Source organism: Spea bombifrons, chromosome 13 (genome assembly GCF_027358695.1).
Source record: "Spea bombifrons isolate aSpeBom1 chromosome 13, aSpeBom1.2.pri, whole genome shotgun sequence".
Classification (NCBI taxonomy): Eukaryota; Metazoa; Chordata; class Amphibia; order Anura; family Pelobatidae; genus Spea; species Spea bombifrons.
Genome location: NC_071099.1, coordinates 4,396,736 through 4,415,945, shown reverse-complemented (window position 1 = coordinate 4,415,945; position 19,210 = coordinate 4,396,736). Strand labels below are relative to the sequence as shown.

General features: G+C 41.8%; 1 protein-coding gene across 2 annotated transcripts; it reads right to left on the bottom strand.

The window, feature by feature from the left end:
* Positions 1-1,183: 1,183 nt before the first annotated feature.
* CASKIN2 (CASK interacting protein 2) lies at positions 1,184-18,978 on the bottom strand. Of its 2 annotated transcripts, none has more exons than XM_053453375.1 (21): positions 18,806-18,978; positions 16,366-17,023; positions 9,722-9,773; positions 9,229-9,326; positions 8,973-9,118; positions 8,333-8,428; positions 7,042-7,172; positions 6,839-6,947; positions 6,564-6,672; positions 6,365-6,459; positions 6,092-6,209; positions 5,828-5,956; positions 5,082-5,191; positions 4,926-4,974; positions 4,771-4,844; positions 4,485-4,595; positions 4,299-4,400; positions 4,020-4,158; positions 2,239-3,726; positions 1,817-2,060; positions 1,184-1,637 (listed from the first exon to the last, which is right to left on the bottom strand). In XM_053453375.1, exons 2-21 carry the CDS (start codon positions 16,457-16,459, stop codon positions 1,544-1,546), a joined length of 3,588 nt encoding a protein of 1,195 aa, XP_053309350.1. In that variant the 5' UTR covers positions 16,460-17,023; positions 18,806-18,978; the 3' UTR covers positions 1,184-1,543. The 2 variants fall into 2 exon arrangements, with proteins under 2 accessions (XP_053309350.1, XP_053309351.1); XM_053453376.1 differs by lacking the exon at positions 18,806-18,978 and adding an exon at positions 17,139-17,163.
* Positions 18,979-19,210: the final 232 nt, after the last annotated feature.

Below are 19,210 nucleotides of genomic sequence, written 5' to 3'. Positions count from 1 at the left end.
CGTAGATCATAGAAGCTATATTAAAGCGCTAGCGTGCAAATACCCAGTGTTAGAAAGGAAAAAAATTATAGCCGACTCTAAAAGCGTTTGATTTACCAATTTTCCTAAGATACGTATAAATACACTAAAATGCCTAATCACAAAGAAGTAAGGGACATTTACCAATAACTTTCAGTAAGTGCACACCTGATTTGAACACATATCATGAAACTTAATAGCTTTGCGATACCATACATCTTTACGGTACCTACATACATTTAAAAAAAAAACAGGGGTTATATGTTTCTCTTTTTTATCCCTCAATGTAGTTGAATCTGTAAATGTCTCGACCGAATTGTTCCAAAATACTATCGCTCTGGGAAAAATCCATATATATCTAATATTCTTGTCACGGATAACTTGTTGAAAGGATCGTCTGCGTAGATTTGGATTTCTGCAAATCTTGGGTCGTTTGAGGTTTTATTCCTTCTAGATCTTAATATATTCTCTTTCCAATGGAAGAAAGAAAAGCAATAACATCTCTAGTGTTCTCTGCTAGCTCTTTTGGTTTCGTCAGACGATGGCATCTATCAATTATATTGACTGGTGGGGTGTCTTCTATGTGCATGTCTTGTATTAAATCTAGTAAGAATGTCTTAAGTTTATCGTTAGAGTAAGTCTCTGGAATATTTCTAAAACATAAATTAGATCCGCGTGAACGGTCCTCAAGATCAGATAGTTTGACTTGTAAGGCTTGATATTTATTTTCTAGATTTCCACTGGTCTCCACAATGATTTTCTGCTGTTTCTCCAGTGAGCCATATTTAGTTTCTATCTTTATGACAATGTCAGCCTTAATTTCCTTAGAGCTGTTAGAAATCTCTTTCCATTAAGTCGTCCAAGGCATTTTTAATATATCTTTCGTAATTAATGTATTGTCAGCTCTTATAGGACTAGAACTAGACAGTATATCTTCCATAGAGGACATTGACACGGCCTGTGATGCCGTTTTGCTAATGTTCCCGAAATGTTGCTTAAAAGATATATGCTGTAGAATGTTAAAATGAAATGAATTTGACTATCCTGAATCAAGGTGAAACCAAGGAATGAAACAGGCAGATTAGAGAGGCCAAATGGTTCTTACCTGTTGTCAAACTTTGTTTCTACATCACACATTGTTTAGCACATAATAGACAGAATGCAGTTCAAGGTTAGTAAATATATATATATATTTATAGAAATGTATACATATATTTATAAAAGTTACTTTAAAATAGACTTTTCTGTGAAACAGAACAAAACAAATCAAACATTTACAATTTCATTGTGATTGGTAGTACATAAAATACACATACTTTTTTAACCTGGGGAAATGCACTATACAAAAAATACAAGCAAATGAGCAACACCTGTAAGTTCATCTTAGTTCTGCAGTTTTTTGTTTTTTTTTTCAGTAGAATCCAATTGAAAAGGCACTGTTTCACTGCATTCTTTTTTTTTTCATCCAAAACCCAAGATGCACCACGTTGTCTGCATTTAGTTTTTGCGGTAAATTCCAAAAACTTCAATCCAGCATGGCATCCAGCTGCTCAGCCAAATTATCAAACATCGTGCTGATATCATCAAGGATGTTCTTGGTTAGTGGTATTGACTCAACACTGGGGAAAAAACACATCAAACAAATCACACTTGCTTAATTGTATGACATATTGCTGTATCAATTCCAATATATTTTCTGTTTTTGCCCCACTTGAGATTCCCAGCCCACAAGCGGCATTCCCATCCTCCGCCAGCAAACACTACTACTAATGCCTTTTCCTTTTATGTCTCAATTTACCTGTTAGTTTCTTTTGTGGTCCCTTGCGCTTCCGCTGTCTGTTGTGAAGAGCTATTGCATCCCAGTTCTGAGATTACCATGTTCTGTGGACGTACACTGTCCCGTTCGCTACGGCGAGACCCAGCCTCATTTCCCCATATTATTGAGTCTGCAGGACGAGCTGAGCTACTTACTCCCCATGATGGCTTCTGCAAAACTAATTGGGGCCCAGAAATCACTAAATGAGATTGAGAGACTTGAAACCCTAAATGATAAAGAAAAAATATAAAACAATGTATGGTTATATTACAAATACAGAATTATATTCTTATGTGTAATTTATGTGTGTTAATATTTATGTATTAAATATTAATCAAGTATGATGTAATAATCTACTTGACTAGCCAATGTAACTGTGTATGTATGTATGTATGTATGTATACCTGTTCCAGCATTGGCAACTCTTGGAATCTCCTCCATTCCTTCGTTCCTTCCTAGGCTGCAGAGGTTCTTCTCTATCTCCGCAATTTTGGTCACTAGAATTTCCTGCGCTGGGGATCCTTTAGGTAAGGGGGAAGGATTTTTCCATTTACTCTGTATTTCCTGATTCTCTTCACCAAAACAAGCAACCTCTTTCTCTTTCACCTTTGGCCTCCGTTTTACTGTGTCTGACTCTGTAAGCTGAAAATCAGGCTGCATACTAAGTTTAGAGCCGAGCACTTCTGCTGAAGGCTTGGTCTCTATGTTTGGTTTAGATACAGTCAGTGGCTTGGGAGCTATGGGTGGCGGAACGTTCAGCTCTGAAACAACCTGGACATCCCTGTTTGTCAGTTGCTCTGTTCTGGTCACTGGGCTGATACTGGACTCCAATGTGACATCTTGTTCAGTTTTAGTCCCTGGTGGTTTGGGTCTCTGTTTAATGGTGAGATTGCCTTCTTCTGCGAATGGGAGACTTTCACTTGAACTGTGTTGTGATGATATTGGTTCTTCTTTCTTCCCTTCTTCCTCCCCCTCCCTCTTTACCATCGGTGGTACTGTCAGCCTTCCTCCAAGTCCTGCTGCAGACTCGCTCACTGTCCTCCTTCGTCCCCCAGAGACTTCTTTTTCATCTGTTTGAGGATTTTCACAAGGTCGGAATTCTGACACACCACCTAATTCTTCTAGTCGTGCTGCTATGCTTCTAACTGAGCAGTTTGCCCCAGAGACTGTTGTTTCCACACTAGACATAGAGCTAAGCCTCTTGGGGGGTGGTGGAGGAGGCCCCTTCCTGCGTGCCCGGACAGCAAATGACTGGCTACGCTGTACTTTCTTCTCTGGCTGGCCATTAGTCAAAGTACTTCGCCCAGGACGTCTGGTAAGTGTGGCATATGATCCCAGTGATCCAGATCCCGATACAACCTTTTTTTCCTCCTCCTCCTCCGGCTCACCATCTGACAGTGCATATCGGCAGACACTGAGTGAACGTTTTTTTAGGCTAGGTTTGGGAGGTGGTATGGGTGGCTCTGGTCGAGTTTGGCACCCATTAGGCATCCACTGTGGTTGCTCTGTTCCCTCAGGAAGGTTCCTTTCTGGTAAGGTTGAGTTTGTTTCTTGGGTGTTGGTGGCCAACAATGGACGGGAAGAGGCAGATTCCTGTGAGTGGCCGGAGCCCTGTGAACGAGAGCTAATACTCTCCTGGCTATAAGAGCGTCTTCCTGCACAGAAGCCATCAGGACCTCGTGTGAGCGCACTCTGCAGTTCATGGCTGATTTCCAACCCCTGAAATGTCCTCAGCTTAAGGGTAACGGGTGGTTCCCCATTTTCTGCAGATTCCTGAACTGTAACTTGGTCCTTGGAACCTACAATTCTGCGTCTTAGAGTTCCTCCGACAGGATGTCCGCGCTGAAGGTCCAGCAGGCGTTTTACACCAAGCAGTAACTTCTTCTGGTGCCCTGAGATGAAAAAGTTAAGAGTTAAACGTGACAACACAAAAAAAAACCCACATAGCACAGTTTGTTTTTATTTAATGCCAGAGCATCCTTTGCCCTTCATTTCCCACGATCCCTCAGTTACGGCTGCAAAAAATTCCTACTGATACAAAAAAAATTGTGACACTTTCTCGAACACAACAAAACAGATTGAATTTGTATTCTTAAAGTGAAAGGAATCTTAAAATAAGTATCAATTATACTCAAAATGTAAATCTCAATGGACTATGCACCCCTCTCCGAAGGAACGGACTTACCTAGCCTGTGGATACCGATTTCCTGTAGTCCCTCCCAAGTTAGCTCCATCACGGTGCTCAGGGTTTCGTAGCCATTGTCTGACAGCTGTTTATGGTACTCCGGCAGACCTAGCAAAGACAACCACTCCCAGAGGTCCGCCTGCATGTGTGAGAATTCAAGAAACAATGATGAGGAGAGTTACACATTTTCTGTGCAAGAAAATTTGAGAAAAGTTTGAGTCTCAAAATGTAGCAGTTGGCTCATGTCAAGGGTGTTCAAATACCGGGCAGAATGATTACCGGAGTATGAAGTGGAAGGCCATCCTCAACACTCAGCTTGCCAATCTCTGTGGAAATCTTCTTGCGGTGCCCCGGCTTTGTCACCCCAATTGCTGTTAAGTCCTATCAGAAGTAGAGATAGCGTAAGCCATCTGCGCCAATGAAACGATACAACGTAAGAGTTAGGATTTTGAGGAATGATCTCACCTCTGGTGTCATGCGACTGATTGTTGGAAGGTCGTAGCCTGCAGCCAGAAAGTTCCCCACATACATTTCTAACTGGAAGCCCCGCAGCCAGCAATAAATGAGTTCTGCATCCTAAAATAGAGAAACACTGAGCAATAACAAAACGTAGCGCAAAATATATCGACTGATTTGGTGTATTTAATGACTAAGAGGCTGAAAGAATCAAATGAGTGAAGTAGGGGCAGTTTATCCTGAAGGGCTACTCTAACTTGAAACCAGGTGTAATTCACGTAAAATGTGTATATACCTTCCCATGCAGATAGATTTCTGGGTCTTTCTCCACTGCATAACCAGTATTCAGCAAGTGGCCACATACAGAGCCTGAAAAATGGAAAAGTTGTTGCAAGTTAAATGAGACATAAGGAAAGAAATGTTACAATATCACTAAAGGCCGTTTCTTACTTGGAAATGTTCTTGAATTTTGCAGATCATTCAAACCAAGGCGTGGAGCCTGCAGAAGGTAAGCAGGTTTTCATGAAAATACAAAAACAAGTTTCCTTCGTAGAATTTCTACCCTTTCAAAGAACATTAATACCACAACTGTTGGTATGCTCATACCTTATTATTCTCTATGAGGATGGCAGTTCCAACTCCATTTCCCTCGCAACTCTGGCCACTTCCGGCGCTGCGCACACTGCCATCGCTGCCTACGCTGTGACGGTCACCAGCTGAAGATTTAATATGGATTTTCCTTTAGCGGGTGTGTCAGGGACAGTGAACTATCCATTCAGCAAATATTTTGCTTGGTGGTTAACAATGATTAAATGAAATGACAAATAATAAAGTGTACCACTACAGGTAGTTATAAGGTTCAATTGTTTTTACACAATCTTACACAATAGCACCACTTCTCAGGTTCTCCAGGTTAAGACCCGAATCCTCCAGGTCAACACGTGAATCCTCCGTGTTTCGTGACATGAATGAGTTTGATTAGTCAATAGTCTGGCTGCCCGTAGGTGATGGAGCTCTTTTTCTGAGAGGCCCAAGTAAAGTGCATTACATGTAATCTAGATGAGAGGACGCGAATGCATGGATTAATGTTGGCATATCATCCAGTGGAAGTAGTGTTTCTCCAATGAAAGAATGCAGATTTTCTTAATAAATCAGCACTCCCTTAGAGCCTCCAGGTTCCAGGCCAGTTGGGTAATCATGAGATATTCAGCATATCATTTCATAATCAGACATGTCATTTTACCTAAACATTCCTGGAACTTTGGCTACAAAACTGTATAGATAAAGTGTATTTTCTACACAAACCAGACTTTATTTTCCGTAATGACGACAGTCTCCTGATTTCCTCTCACCTCCAGTGTTCTCAGTGCAGATCCCCAACTGTATCCCAGTTACTGGATTGAGCTGATTAGCCAGCAAATGCGCAGGTTTTGCCAGTCTCTGATGAGAAGGTATTACAACGTTACGGGAAAGAGTGGAGCCTAAAGTCGGAGATATCAAAAGAAGATTTAAGGCCAATGGCAAAAGAGAAAATTGGAGATGTGTTGACTATAAAATTCAGAAGCCAATAGCTAGCACACGTCCTCAACTGTCAAAACTGTTTGTGGGCCACTTACCCAGCCGCTTGCTAATGACCTCCACAATCGATGGAGAAAAGAAGCCTATTCGATCAGTTCCTTTTTGGGCATCATGAATATGACCCTTCCAACGACCGTCAGGATGTTGCTCCAAGACCTGTGAAAAAGAAGACATCAGGGCAGATGATGAGAAATGAAAAAAATACACTACATAGCTGTAGAGGGAAAGATCTTTTATTCATTTAAACAGCTTTACAAATACAAAGAAGGTAAGAGACCAACATATCTATTTAAAAAAACCAAAACATTCACCGTTATCACATCCCCAGCTCGAATATTTAGGGCAGTTGGATCATGAGAATTCCAGAAATCCTTCAGGGCTCGAACTTTCAGAATTCCAGAAGCCTCTGTAATGGAATAAATAGCATGAAGTAACCGCATGGACCCCTCCAACCTTCAGTGTACTGCCGATAAGCACCACTATACCATGGGGGGGCTACTAAATAAATACCTCTTAGCAGCTGTTTGATGTCCGTGCTGCCATGTGTAGTTGTAAACTGGTTGACAATATCCAAAGCTGTTTGATTGTATGTGTTCCGAATGTTCACATCAATTCCATTCTGTAAGTGGATATCAGGAATAAATCACATACAATCTCTTTCATTCAATAAGCAACTACCCTAATTAAAAAAAAGACTCAACAACATTTAATTAAATTATAATGGATGCCGATTTGCTAGATCTCATTTAAACACGCTCACACTTTGTCTATACAACTCCCCTTACCTCTATCAGCAGTTTTACCACCTCGGTTTTGCCACAGAGTGATGCCTCGTGAAGAGCTGTACCCATTTTGGTCACTTGGTTAATCTCAATACCAGATTTCAGGAGTAGCCTGTGAAAGGATAGTCAGAGGATAGTCAATAAGATGGGCTCTAGCTCTTCGTGTCTGATAATGTTCAGAATCCAACTGCCATAGTGCAACACACCTGATAACTTCTCTGTGGCCGTTTTTTGCTGCCAAGTGCAGAGGTGTAGTGAAATTAGGGTCTGTGGGGTCTTTCGAAATCCCCTCCAAGAGGGAAACACACAGGTGGCTATTCAACAACAATTGCACCACCTGAGGAAACAGAATGACAACAATTGTGAGCAAAAGAAAACAAAAGTCAATTAGGGTGAGTTGCAAATGTAGAACAGATAGAAAATGCCAATGATGAATGCATATAAAGCATGATTAAAAGTAATCCACGAACCTAATTTATACAAAAAAATGATTAGGATATTTTTTCATTATTTTTGTGGTTTTGTGTAGACCCTTGCTTTACTCACAAGTAATTTTAAATGTGCTTTTCCACCTACTTAGTTACATTTAAAACGTTCACAATGCAGAACGGATAAAAAACAATTCTGAGAATTATAAATGTCTAAACCATTCTTAGAAAGAATTAATTTTGGCCTCAATTCAGAATTTTTCGTGAAATGCTTAATTCCCATGTGGAAACATAAACTGCAGCCAACGTGAGCACTTTCGGATGAATGCATATAAACGTTCTCACAGAGGGTTAGAGTTAATGACACTTTAATATGGATTCTTCTATAGCAGGGGTGCCAGGGACATTAGGCTTTCCCTTTAAGCATCTATGTTGGTTTTTTTGTGATTAAATCTTTAAAAAACATAATAGAGAGCTCAGTTAATGTTGTCCAGCTTTAAAGCTATATTGCATTTTGGGGACCCGTTATATGGGAAGTGTGTGCATTCATGAACCACCTTTTCTTTAATGAACCAGCTACTGCAGGAGGTAAGCAATACTCCTAAACATTCAATAAGTGAAGAAAACCAATAAAAAGTATATTCAATACTACAATAGCACCCATTTTTACTGACTAGCAACTATGACGTGCAACCCAGCAGTATGTGGGATGCGCAAACTAAAAGTAGGGAATTTCATTCAGTACCAGATCCTTTTCTTTAAGTATATGCATCCTACATAATGCATTACAGATTACATACTGAGAGTAATACTTTTATATGTTGTGGTGAGCAACACACAAAATGCATTTAATGGATACGTCAACCCTATTTACAACCAAACTACGAAAACAAATATAAGACAGGTGTTCGGAGGCACTGAACTGGATGGAAGAACTGGAAATTGTGTAAGAAAGTGACAGAAGCGGGAGCTTCGTGAAATAAACACTAGCGTCACATTGGAAATACTCAAAGAGGAAGGCGAGCTTGTGGGAAGAGAGAGAAATCTGAGCCCCAATCCCATCGTGCACCTTCACTCTGCCAAATTCACAGGCCAAATCCAGAGGGGTTTTCCTGGCTTTGTTGACATGACAGGGATTCGACTGGTGCTGCAGGAGCGTCTCACACTAGGAAGAGAAAGCATTAGAAATAATAATAATTATAATAATAAGAAAAAAAAGGGCTACATGATCAATGTGCTTATAAACACAGCGACATATTGAAGAGAGAACAAAGTATACAGATGCATGAAATAGCTAAAAGACACAGTATATGAATATGCATAGAGGCAACCATACATGCAGTAGATATTTATAAGTAGGTTTTAGGGTTCCTGGGGGAGATCTGCCAAAGTAGCATAGTCTGATAGTTGTACCATTTTGTAATCTTTTTTTCTTATCAATAAGTCATATTATAAAGTCAAGGAGGATATAAAGGGAAAAAAATAAGTCTTTCATGTTTTTTATCCAAATCCTCATTATAATGCATGCTAATGAAGAAAGACTCACATCAAGGCAGCTATAATACAGTCTTACAACTTGTGTGCATATCCATGTTTTCTAATGAAGATGTTTCAAACTCAGCCTTGAGGGACACAAACCAGAATTCTGTACACCCTTGCACAACAGATTTAATTTGTTTCTATGACTTTATACCCCGGTTGACACCTACCACTTCATAGTGCCCATACTGTGCAGCCAGATGTAAGGGGATCTGCCCATCTTGGGACGCAGTATTGACACTGGCAGAAGCACGAAGCAGGAGGAGAACAGGCTCCGGACGTCCTTGCCAAGCCGCATAATGAAGTGGCCGCATACCTGCGCAGCACAGAGAATAACTATTACTAATCCCATAGATTATGTACATTAACTTTACTTTTTACACTGTAACCATGCTTGATACATTCTAGATCACGGCAAATACTCACCATTGCCGTCTTTAATGTCTACGGCTGCCTGTGTATCAAGCAGCATGAGGAGGAGCTCAGAGTTGCCGCTAAGTGCAGCGTGATGCAGTGCTGAAAACCTGTAGGATTAACAGTCATTTAATAATGTTAGGCTATATGGCAAATACTTACAGACTTTATGTATCTGCCCGGGATTGAGGTTTAAAGGCTATAACATTTCCCACATGCACATATGTTTGCCCTCAAGGGGCTTTAATTATTTACATATGAATTAACATTAGAAGGGTGCTCCTTTGATCTTTACAGCGAAGAAGAGTGACATAGAGAAGGGATGTCCAACTAAAAGTCCACCTGACCTAAATTTATTTCATAGGCTCTCAAAATTGTACAGACAAATATATAGGTTCTGGGCTATTATCACATAGTGCTTCAGTCCAGCTGCACAGCGTATATTCTAAGACCACACAGCCACAAGAAGAAACACGCTACGTCATATTGGATTAAATAAACTCACCCATCCGCATCCTGATAATTTATATTTAACCTCTTTGTAGATCCAAGCAGCTCTGCATAGAAAGAAAAGGTTATTAAGATTATCAATAGCAACAACAACACATCGCATACGTGTTCTTTGTATGAAATGCCATGTTATGTATGCCAAGCTATGTCTTGTACATCTTGGAATTAATCCTTCAGACCCTGGAAACAGGAAAACGTACTGGATCCGAATACTGCACAGAACAGAATCTGTCCCATGTAACACGATTACACGTGCTATTTCGCTGTAAAACATTTAAATCCCTTATAAGCACTCTGTCCAGAAATACTGATACACCCCCTCCCATACCATCGTCCGAATATCGCTCTGCTGGTCCTTTCATTTTGGATGCTCTTCTGCCTACTGGGTGCTTCTCTGCATACTTCACGTCTCTTTCACTTCCCACATACATTGCTGACATTTCATTCATACACGCAGACATCAAAATGCGTACAAAGGCATCTCAAAGGCAGGATGGGTTATACTGCTCACTGCGGACATTAGTATGGATGGCATAGACGCCAGTTTGTGTGTTGTGTTCTCAGATGAACGACATAGAATAGGGTAAGCTGCCACAAACATCCCTCTGACAGCAGAAGAATCTTCATCGATGCCTTGTATTATAATTATTGTTCCTCTTCTTTTCATATTTTCACTTGTTAGCTGATCACTTTGACCTGTGGACCATATATCTTAGATCCATTCTGCATGGCCCAACTTTTACTTTTTGACCATGTTTTCCCCATACCAACACTAGTCAAGAAGACACTACTACTGTCCTACTGTCAAACTCATTAGAGCTTTACCACACAAAGCCCACGGGATAATAAATAGTAGTCTCCTGCAGCAAAGGCTAAGCTGGCCATGAATAATGCATAGGTTTTCACTCCTTCAACTATACATCGTACCGCCGTCCTTAAGGGATGCTTTATGGGAAACGCGTTTGCATGGCGACGTCATGGGAAGAGGAGACTAATGACCAGAAAGACCTGTTAGCAGTGCTGATAGGACTGCATGGCAATTCTTTTGTGAGGACCACTCTATTATTTTTGTTATTAGCCCTATATGGGCACTGTCTGTTTTTTTTTTTTGTTTTTACTAATTATTAAATCATTTTTAAAACGGAGAGACCCCCAGCTCTGCCTACATTTACTTTCTACTTACAAGTACCAAGTGGACACCTGTTTCCTGTGAGGATCATCCAGAAGCCCCACCAGGAGAACGAGGTTCTGACTTTGCCTTGAGGACACCCTTGATGAGCCTGCTATTTCTTTACACAGAGTCTCTCATATCTTTTGGCAGTCTCTCTCGTTGCATTTGCATATACTACACTATATGGACTGTTATGTTGTTCTTTGTCTCTGAGGTTTTAGGTGCAAGTTGAGGGGGGGATCGTTATTCTTTTTTCCCCTTTTTGGGTTTATGTGCGCAATCACTTTTGTGTATTTGGTTAATTGCTAACAATTGTGGAGATGTGTGTTTTTTGTGATTATTAGCTGCACGTCTCTCTATCACATCACTTCACTTATTTGTTCATTGGCCCCGAATAATGCATTGGTTTTCACGCATTTAACACATCATAATGCCGTCCTTACCGGAAAGGCTCGCTGGAGCAGGCAGTTTGTAATGATATCGCTATCAGGGGGTGGTGGTGGCAGCTATACTGACTACTGTAGGGTTTTAAACACAATGCCAACAGCTGTTATTGTACAGTACAGTCAATGATATCAGGATGGTCACGTGCTGTCTAACACTGTTCTAGTTTCTTTACTTTAACGTCTTCGAGCCATGAATTTCCGGACTACACATTCTATTTTTCTTTTACCTAGGACTGTTTTGCTGCGGCTGTCGCTGGCCTTCGGTCAAGGACGCTGCAAGTTACAAGTGGTTGTCTATGTGCCACAAGCCATGCCAGCAGTTCACGTGATCCCAGGATACTTCACTGAAATATGAATTACGAGGAGCTCTTCAAAGAGCCGGCAAACGCCGAGATGTAAAGATATTTTCAGCCAACACCCATGCAGTCATCACAAAGCTATAAAACGGAGGGGTGTACAACATCCCCACTTACTGACCTCGGCATGCATTCTGCAGGGCTCAGCGAGCATAATTCATGCTAAAAGATTATTCAGTCTGCAAACTCCTGGTTTACTGAATGAACCTCTATGTGTAACAATAGGGCAAATCCACTGCATTGTGGGGTTACATTAGGAATTGAGTGGTACAATATAAAATTCTCAAATTCTCTTTTAATCTATCTTGCCGATAGCAGATTTGGAACCGCGATATGTAAGTGCGTGTGAGTGTGTGAGATGTCTAGTTTAAACCTATTGATTCCTTCTGTGTTCTAGTTTCTACTGCATCAGCACCTGGTTTGTCGGCGTTCCTGGCCATTACAACAATTTTCCCACATTCTTGTTTATTTGCTGACCACTACTACATTACGTCTCAGACCCAGAACTGTGGTTAAAATTTCATGCTTGTTGATCCTCCCCTGAACCTTTTCAGGACCCTGGACAATAAGAGGCAAGTAGACTTTAAAGATGAATAAAGGAAGGTCACACTGCTTTCCTTTCCAGTACTGAGAGTGGATTCAGCAGATGTAGCGACACTACAGAAGACCCTCAGCAGTGAAGATGGATCACCGCTATCAGGAAAATGTTTTAGTATTGCTCCTTCACTGGCAACAACAAGGACTTCTATTCTGGAGACGTAAAACATAAGTATTATGCACAACACGTTTTGCATGTGTACAATAGCTTCTATGCACAAAGTTGTGGCTTTAACACATCTGCCACTCTGCCCCCTAGAAATGCCACTCTGCCCCCCAGATATGCCACTCCCCCCCCCCAGATATGCCACTCCCCCCAGACTCCCTGCTGACTAACTGCTTAATACCGTGTTTCCCCGAAAGTAAGACAGTGTCTTACTTTCTTTTTATCCCTAAAAGCCCCACTATGTCTTACTTTCGGGGTATGTCTTATATTGGGAAAAAATTGAGAGTGATGGGAGTTATGATGTACTTTTAGAGCATAATTAGATCATGAAAAAGACATTGGAAATGGTACAGCATAACACCCATCACTCTCACACACTTACCAATCAACACACCTACCAATCCACACGTATACCAATCCACACACATATACACAAATCCACACACGTATACACAAATCCACACACATATACACTAATCCACACACATATACCAATCCACACACATATACACCAATCCACACACATACACCAATCCACACACATATACACCAATCCACACACATATACACCAATCCACACACATATACCAATCCACACACATATACACCAATCCACACACATACACCAATCCACACATATATACCAATCCACACACATATACACCAATCCACACACATATACACCAATCCACACACATATACACCAATCCACACACACATACACCAATCCACACACACATACACCAATCCACACACACATATACACCAATCCACACACACATACACCAATCCACACACACATACACCAATCCACACACACATACACCAATCCACTCTCACTTAATGCTTTCCTACCTTTCCTTTCTTCTTTCAGCTTCTTTTCCTCCTCTTCGCTCCTCTTCTTCAGTTCTGTCTTCTTCCTGGTTCAGAGGGCACGGACAGCGGTGGGCGCGGCTTCAGTGTTGTGCGCCGGGATCTGACAAGAAACCCCGGCGCACAACAGCTGTTGCCGCGCAGATCACAAGGGAGCGGTATCGGAGGTCATTAACAGACCTCCGGCTCCCTTGAGTGATTTTAAGCCGGGTTGAACCCGGCTTAAAATCACTCAAGGGAGCCGGAGGTCTGTTAAAGACCTCCGATACCGCTCCCTTGCGAGCCTGCTCCTCCAGCGGCGGACATTACTGTCCGTCTCTGGAGGAGTGCCGGGTGCCGCAAGTTGGCAGCCCCTGATGAGCGGCACCCGGTGCGGACCGCCCCCCGTCGCGCCCCCTGGAGTGTGGCGCCCTGCTCTAAGAGGCCGGGAAGCCCCCACCAGGGCCGGCCTTAGGGGTCTGCGGCCGCACAGGGTTTAAATAAAAACATCGGGGGTTTTTTTCAACTTTATTTAACATCCTCCATGTTAAATAAAGTTAAAAAAACTTTATTTAACATGGAGGATGTTAAATAAAGTTAAAAAAAAACCCCGATGTTTTAATTTAAATCCTGTGCGGCCGCAGACACGTAAGGCCGGCCTTGGTGGGGACTTCCCGGCCCCTTAGAGTGGCGGACCCGGCAAATCCCCCGTGTTTCCCCGAAAGTAAGACATATGTCTTACTTTCGGGGTACGGCTTATATTAGCCGACCCCTCTGAAACCCCCGATACGTCTTACTATCGGGGGTGTCTTACTATCGGGGAAACACGGTAGATACCAAAAATGGTAAAATGTATTCCTGTTTATTAGATAAAATACTGTTATACCATTCCACTAATGTGTATTGTTTCTTTAAAAATAACTTTTTCTTTAAAATAGCACCAAACTTTTAGGGTGCAGCCTATATTCGAGCCAATACAGTGTGTGTGTATATATATATATATATATATATATATATATATATATATATATATATATATATATATATATATATACATACACACACACACACATACACACCCACATACTGTGCAAGGCTCTATAACGCTATCTCAGTTTGCAATTTGGAGAAAGTTGCATCACTACTGAGGCCCCTTCTACCCTGAGCGTAGCAGGAATATTCCGCACATAGAACTGGAAATTCACGGTCAATATGGACCTGGATAGTTGATGAATACTTCTATGTCTGATTTTATAACTGCAAGAAGCTTGTGTCAGAGGGGGCCCCTGCACCATTAGCGAGGGTTTTTATAATTTTATGTCAGGCGGGGAGAAAGTAAGAGCAGTGAAAGTGAGTATTGGGAGGCTCGTTCAGACAGGCAGGAGCGACGAGGAACCAGTTCCTGCACATTCCATTGCGTGTAAAGTCCTGCAGAATCAAGAGGACAAGGGTGAGCGAAGAGTTGGATTTAACAGTAAACGAAACCCACTTTGGCGACAAGAAAGCATGAGTTAATCTGAAGATAAAGCAGGCTCACCAATGACAGAAATTACTAGGGGTGGGTGAGCCTGGCCACTGTCCACGGTGCAGCAGACAACCGCTACAAGAGACTGGAACATACTTTGAAGAAGTAAACAGGGATGTTCAGAAATCATGTCCATGTTGTTTGCTTTTTCTCAGGTGTTGCTGGCTAGTGAATCTGGCTGAGGATTATGGGAGTTGGCACTTAATGTCAGTTGGGTTCTCTTGTATAATAATGCATTGTAAAGTTATGATGCAAAATGGGATCACACATGGAGCTCTTAACATATGCACAAAGTAGCACTTTCTGCCCAGAGGAAACTCGCACAGGAAAAAAAAAACTTTGTTCCAGAGTCTGAGTTTCTGCCAAAGTTTATGTCATGAGCGTGATGACATATACATCCTGCGAACGCTTGTGACATCACAATACACAACATTGAGAACACAATAACATCTGTGATGCTAAATATATGCACTCTGTCAGTGATGAGAAGCCAAGAAACACATTATATTTATATATACACACACACACACACACACACACACACACACACACACACACCTATATAGAAGCCAAGAAACACATTACATATATATATATATATATATATATATATATATATATATAGTGCTCATAAAAAAAAAGAAAATTATTAAAGATTTCAAATTGAATACATATCTGCCTTAATTCTCATGTATTTGCTTGTTCTACACCTTAACAATTGCTGTTTGCCTCTATATTATTCAATATAACATCACTGTATAGCATGGCCCTCGTTGGAATGTCTTTTCTTTCAGCTATGTACATATTAGTTGGATAAAATCAGTACAAATACCAAGAACAAAATAAAAGAAGAACGACAGAAGGGGAAACCGTAAAACTCATCACAACAGGAACTTTGTGCTATTGGATACTGTTTATATCACGCAGTTCCAGGTAGATATTTAACTATTAACCTAGTAACAAACAACCAGATGCAGAGCAAGTGACGCCGTGTACGTGCGAGTTACAGCGTCCACAACGCTTAGTGACCACATTGGCCTTATCTACATATTAAAAGTCTCGAGCATCATACTATCCCAACACACAGAATTTATGCCTTTAACACATCATTATGCTGACGCTTTGAAATAAGAAATACGCATTGTATTCTTCCATGTGCATAGACCAAGTAAATAGATACCCTTACAAGGGCACTGAACAAGCCAAAGAAAATCACTGCGCGCAATCCAGATTCATTCTGAAAGTCATACAAAGCATATTAACAGCAGGCATTACAAGGCTAAACATTTTCTCAATGTATTTTGAAAGCCTTTTGCCTACGCTTTGTCTTATGTCTTTATTTTCACACACACCTTCTTATAGTAAGGCTCATGCACACTCCATTTTATACTGTATCTCAATTCCTTATACTGATATGTATTTTTCATTATTTTCAGGCTACCTTCCCCGTGTTCACTTATACGATTCAATTCCAATTCAGGAACTTAGTTCCCCGCTCACTCCCGCAATACCCAAAGAGAACTTACTGTTTTTGGAAGCTCGGACCTTGGCAAGCAGTTTCTGTACAGTTACAACATCCCCGCTCTTTACAGCTTGAATCAGTTCATTCTCTCGACCCATCGCCACTCTATGGCGTCATCGCAATAGTTTACGGCCAAAAATATACCCTTACGTTCCTTCAAATTATATCCACAGAGGACATTTGCTAATTTGACCCCCAGCAACAACTTTCTGGAAAATGAATCATTTCCAGCACACGCTCCAAACGTATATCGACTAGAGGTATCCTGTTCGGTATTAAATCCAGCGCAATAGCCTTCAGATGTATAGCAGAGATTTGAAAACAATGAAAGGGAGTATCAGCACTGTCAACACAGAATTGTAAACTCTTTCAGATCTGCGGTCAAAATAAAAGGGCCCATACGTCATCAAAAGCAGAGGACCATGTGCCATGTCTTCCCAAAATGACAGGGTGCAATGATCTGGCACGACGCTCCATGACAAAGTCTACTCATGAAAGAGCTTCCTTGTATTCCTTCGCTTATCTTGAGTTCAGTGTTTTTCTGCTGCTTCCTTCTAAGGTCCCACGAGGTAACGAAGAGGCTTCTATTTTAGCGGACTACTAATTTTCTCTCTGTTCTCAATCATTGAAATATTTCTTCAAGCCCCTTCTTGTCTTCATACCTGCCAATAAAGAAACAAAACATGAGGTGTTACAGCTCCATGCAAATGTTATGGTAAATAAGGCATTCTTAAACCCCCTGGACTCTTTGGGGGAGCACACGACATACATTAATACCTTGTCTTACCCCCACATCTTATAGGTTTATAGGCGAAGAGGTAAGAATACTCCAGCATTCACATCCACCTTTGATGTGCAGAAAAGTAAAGAGAAAATAACACGCCTGCATACAACCTTTCATTAACGGCATCGTCTTTATTAGGGGTTTTGAGGGAAGAATGGGAATGTAGCCACAAGTATTTTCTAGCACCTGGAGCTACTGTCACTACAATTGTGGCCTCTGCAAAAACACGGCAAGAAAGGGGTTAACGCCGCCACCACCACAGGCTTCTATTTCCTGAACCCTCTCAAGAGTCCAGGACCCATTCATAAATCCAGGGGCAGGAAGCTAAAAGCCCCCCACCCTCCATGTCTCCCCACTGACTGGTTCTGAAAGGCAGGAAGCAGCCCTGATATGCTGGCTGTTCAAACATAAAACCAACAATGAGTTTCAAGCCTGTGTGGAAGTCAAAGGCTAACGAGCCAACAAGGCCTTGGGAGGTTCAAATGAATGACGTTTAGAAGCATTCATAGCCAAACCTCAAAGAAAGCGGATTTGTTTTATGTGCGCCTCTGTCGCTGGGCCTGCCACGGTCTATTTACAATGAGGTTAATGTATACCTGGCTAAACATGAACAACTAGGCAACAGGAAAAAAGATAGAAGTGTGAGCGCATGAATGAATATTTAAAGATATTCTTTATTAACATTGTCCAACCTATGCGTAAAATATGTCTATGGAAATGTATACGTAATCATAACGCTGAGATATGTCATAAAGAACAGAAAAAAAATATATAAGGGGCAGAATAAATCATAAAAATTAAAAACTGACAACATGAAGAGAACAAAAACATTCTGAAAGACTAGGATGGGCAGCAGCTGATAAGCACTGGGGAAAGCGGGGGAAGACAACCCCCTCATAGTCACTGAAAGTCCTCTTGCCTGGGGCAGCGAAAATCAGCTTGTGACAAATTCCACGGAATTATCTTCTAATGGGAAGAATGCATCGGTAGCTGTCACGCAGCGTGGGAGCCCTGTCACTACTGAGCCACGCGTGGAGAAGACACTGCTAACGCGGCAGCTGGTGCGGGCGGGCGGGCAGGCTCCGGCTTCCACATACCGGATCTGTCAGCATGTGGAGAAAACTAAACTTATGGGGTTTCTGAAAGATGTTAAAAATACGTTGTTTTAGTCGTTTTTAATGTTTTTTTTTTTTTTTTCGTGTGGAAGGTTTTTGTTTAGTCTACACCTGAACGGGCGACAAGGCAGGTGGCAAGCGGACCATTAAGGCAAACATGCTAATGTCATGTGTGCTCCACCTGCTTTATGGTAAGTAATGCCAGCCAGCAGCCGTGTATAGGGTAATAATATCATACACCTTATAACACACCAACAGCTATTTAACCCGGGGGGGTCCAGACTCTAAGGCAATACACCTCTATACATCACATAAAGAATGCACATAATAGACGCACGTAGATACCTAGCAGACTCTAATAAACTCGCTCATAAACTCGCTCTCTGAGTGGGCAGTGCCTTCCAATAACCCAAAACAGCGCCCTCCCGACGTCTCTTCTCCTTCTCCCCTCCACCTCCTTCTCCTTTGATCTCCCAGAAATCTCAAACTCCAGAAACGTTGCAAAAGAAGCACGAAGTTACGGCGGGAGGGCGGCGGGGACTTACCTGTAACCCCCGCGGGCACCGGGGAACCTTTGCCTCCAGTCCTGCCGTAGTTTTTCCCAAGTTTTGGAACGAGTCAAGGTGCCAGCTTTCCTCTTTCCCCGCAGGAAATCCCTCCCTTTCCTTGTCCCTGCTCGCCTCCCTTCCTCCAGTCCCCGCCCCTCCCTCTCCTGATCCTCATGGAAGAAGAGAGGCCTGTCCTGGCGGCAGTCCAGCCTTTTGTCGGAGAGACTGCTGCTCACCCTCTCTCTGTCAGTGGGAGTCTCTGTCAGTGGAAGGACGGGCTGAAAGTTCTCTTCATTCTGCAAAACACCTCACAATGTTTGAAACAACCATCAGTTACCATGAGTTACCACAGGAGCACAGGCTGTGTGCTGGGAAAATCAATTATATATATATATATAACAT